The 2,158-nt window shown below is 42.8% G+C and overlaps 1 protein-coding gene across 1 annotated transcript in view; it reads right to left on the bottom strand.

The window, feature by feature from the left end:
- Positions 1 to 2,158, bottom strand: part of grin2ab (glutamate receptor, ionotropic, N-methyl D-aspartate 2A, b) — a gene marked incomplete in the record, with an annotated part of 148,790 nt that overhangs the window by 4,075 nt on the left and 142,557 nt on the right. The window contains 1 exon segment of the mRNA XM_014011379.1: positions 1,338 to 1,498. Within this exon segment, the coding sequence (XP_013866833.1) occupies positions 1,338 to 1,498 (161 nt within the window).

The raw sequence follows: 2,158 nt of genomic DNA, 5'->3' as shown, positions 1-2,158 counted from the left end.
TATATATATACAGTATATGCGTTGTTCGGTGATTCATGTGAAACTGGACTCAAGCGCTCAGAGTTGATGGAACTGCAGATAAAGTCTTTATGTGACTCAGATGGGTTCTCATATCGCTCCACATTCACTGAGCTGATATTTTTTCACACAAATCAGATATGAGCTAAAAGCACTATCCAGTGTGTGTGTGTGTCTCTCTCTCTCTCTCTCTCTCTCTCTCTGTGTGTGTGTGTGTGTGTGTTTGCTCAAATGAGATGCCTTTGTTCACACAGATCTGTTACTGTTTTACCTGCAGCTTTTGTTATTACTTTGTCAAAAAGTAATAACAAAACAATTTGTATCTGACATGGAAGTCTCCCAGTGGAGTCTGAAACAGAGAGACTGTTCTAACCATTCATTACAGCAGATAAAACCTCTTTGAAAACTTTTTTTCTTTTAAATATGGTTTTCTGTAATTGAATGAACACACCCTGTGGCCCTCTAATTTAAATATGTATGCATAAATATAAAACCCTTTAAATTCAACCAAAGGGCACATATTTAATGAATGCATGCTTCATCTGCAGTTGCAACTTCCTTTCATTCATTTTACAATGCGCGGCATCGGAAAACAATATAAATTGATTTAAGTACAAAAAGCATTGGGCTTGTTTGTCTTGCGCTACAGAAAAGTGCTCAGATTTCCTCCTGCAACAATTTATGAAGTTGGTGAAATATTGATGACTCCGCGGAACTTGTTCATTAGAAAGTTTTGATGTTGCATAAACAAGCCTAATATATGAGACTCTAGGAACAAAACCTCGCCCATTTGATGAGACACATCAATAAAGTAATTAATGCAAAAGCAAAAAGTAGAACTGTGTTTTGATAAAATACCCCTAAAAGAGGATGAAAGCTCGGAAAACAACAGAACACACTGAAAAGCTCTGCTGTCGTCTTTTTGGGCTCAGAAGGGAGAAAGAAGGTAGATAACTTCCCAGCAAATTACTGTTTCTCTGTTTTGGCAGCTTTCTTTTTTTCCCCCCCAGCAGCAACACAAAACTATAATGAGCACTCATAAATTGTGTGTGTGTGTTCGTGTGTGTGTGTGTGTGTGTGTGTGTGTGTGTGTGTGTGTGTGTGCGTGTTTACTGTCACTGGCAGAAACACTCAGCAGAGCGATTATAGCATTTTAGCATGAGATAGCGCTGGGCGCCATAGGCTTGGCTTTCTGTGTGCTGCAAGAGTCTACTTGGGTTTATTTTCGCCTGTTCTTGAGCATATTTGCAAGCAGAGCTGCGCCCCTCAGGTGTGTGTGCGTGTCGTTGACGCGAGCCGGCTTGACAAGTTGGCTTTACCCCGTCTTGAGGCTGACCAGTGCGTCCGTGACGCCGTTCTGGTGGTATTTCGTCATGTACTGATGCATGTCCGGATAGTTCTTCCTGATGTTGCGCTCGGTGCTGCCGTTGGGAACCGTCCCAAAGCGAAATGGAGGGGAGTACGAGTACGGGCTCTGGAACTGCAGAGAGAAAAGAAAAGTTTAAAAAGCAAGTAAAAAAAAAAGAAATCAAAGTGTGCCAGTTATTTAAAGAGGGTGATAACAATTTGTGACAAGAGCACAAAAAAAAAAAAACACGAAAAAAAAAACATAGGACGTAAGATAAAAGAAAGGAGTGAGTGGCAGCAGATGGAATAAAATGAAGAGGAAAAATAATTCCAAACCCAAAAAATAGTCAAAGTGGAGGAGATGCTCAGAGAGGGAGGGCAAGAAGAGAATAAAGTGACAAGAGGAGACAGAGGAGAAAGGAGAAGGGAGAGACAGCAGAGAGGACTCATCAGTCATCATCATTGTGTATCCAGTCTAGTGTAAGACTGGCTGGGGTTCTGCTGACACTGCCAGGCTCTGCAAACTACACACACACACGCCTTTGATCTCTGAAGCCTATGTGTGTGTGTGTATGTGTGTGTAGGTCTGCTGTGCTGGCAGCATTAGTAAGGTGACAGCTACGGCCACTGGGTTCGGGCTGTGAAGCCCGAGGGCGCTCCCCAGAGAGTCTTGTCTGGCCGCAGGCCTGGCATCCATTACAAGAGCAACCCTGAATGCGAATGTGTTTAGTTTCTTCTGTGTGTGTGTGTGTGTGTGTGTGTGTGTGTGTGTGTGTGTGTGTGTGTGTGTGTG

Source organism: Austrofundulus limnaeus, unplaced genomic scaffold (genome assembly GCF_001266775.1).
Source record: "Austrofundulus limnaeus strain Quisiro unplaced genomic scaffold, Austrofundulus_limnaeus-1.0 Scaffold80, whole genome shotgun sequence".
In the NCBI taxonomy this organism is placed as follows: Eukaryota; Metazoa; Chordata; class Actinopteri; order Cyprinodontiformes; family Rivulidae; genus Austrofundulus; species Austrofundulus limnaeus.
The sequence above is the reverse complement of the archived record's forward strand: the minus strand, read 5'-3'. Positions and strand labels throughout refer to the sequence as shown.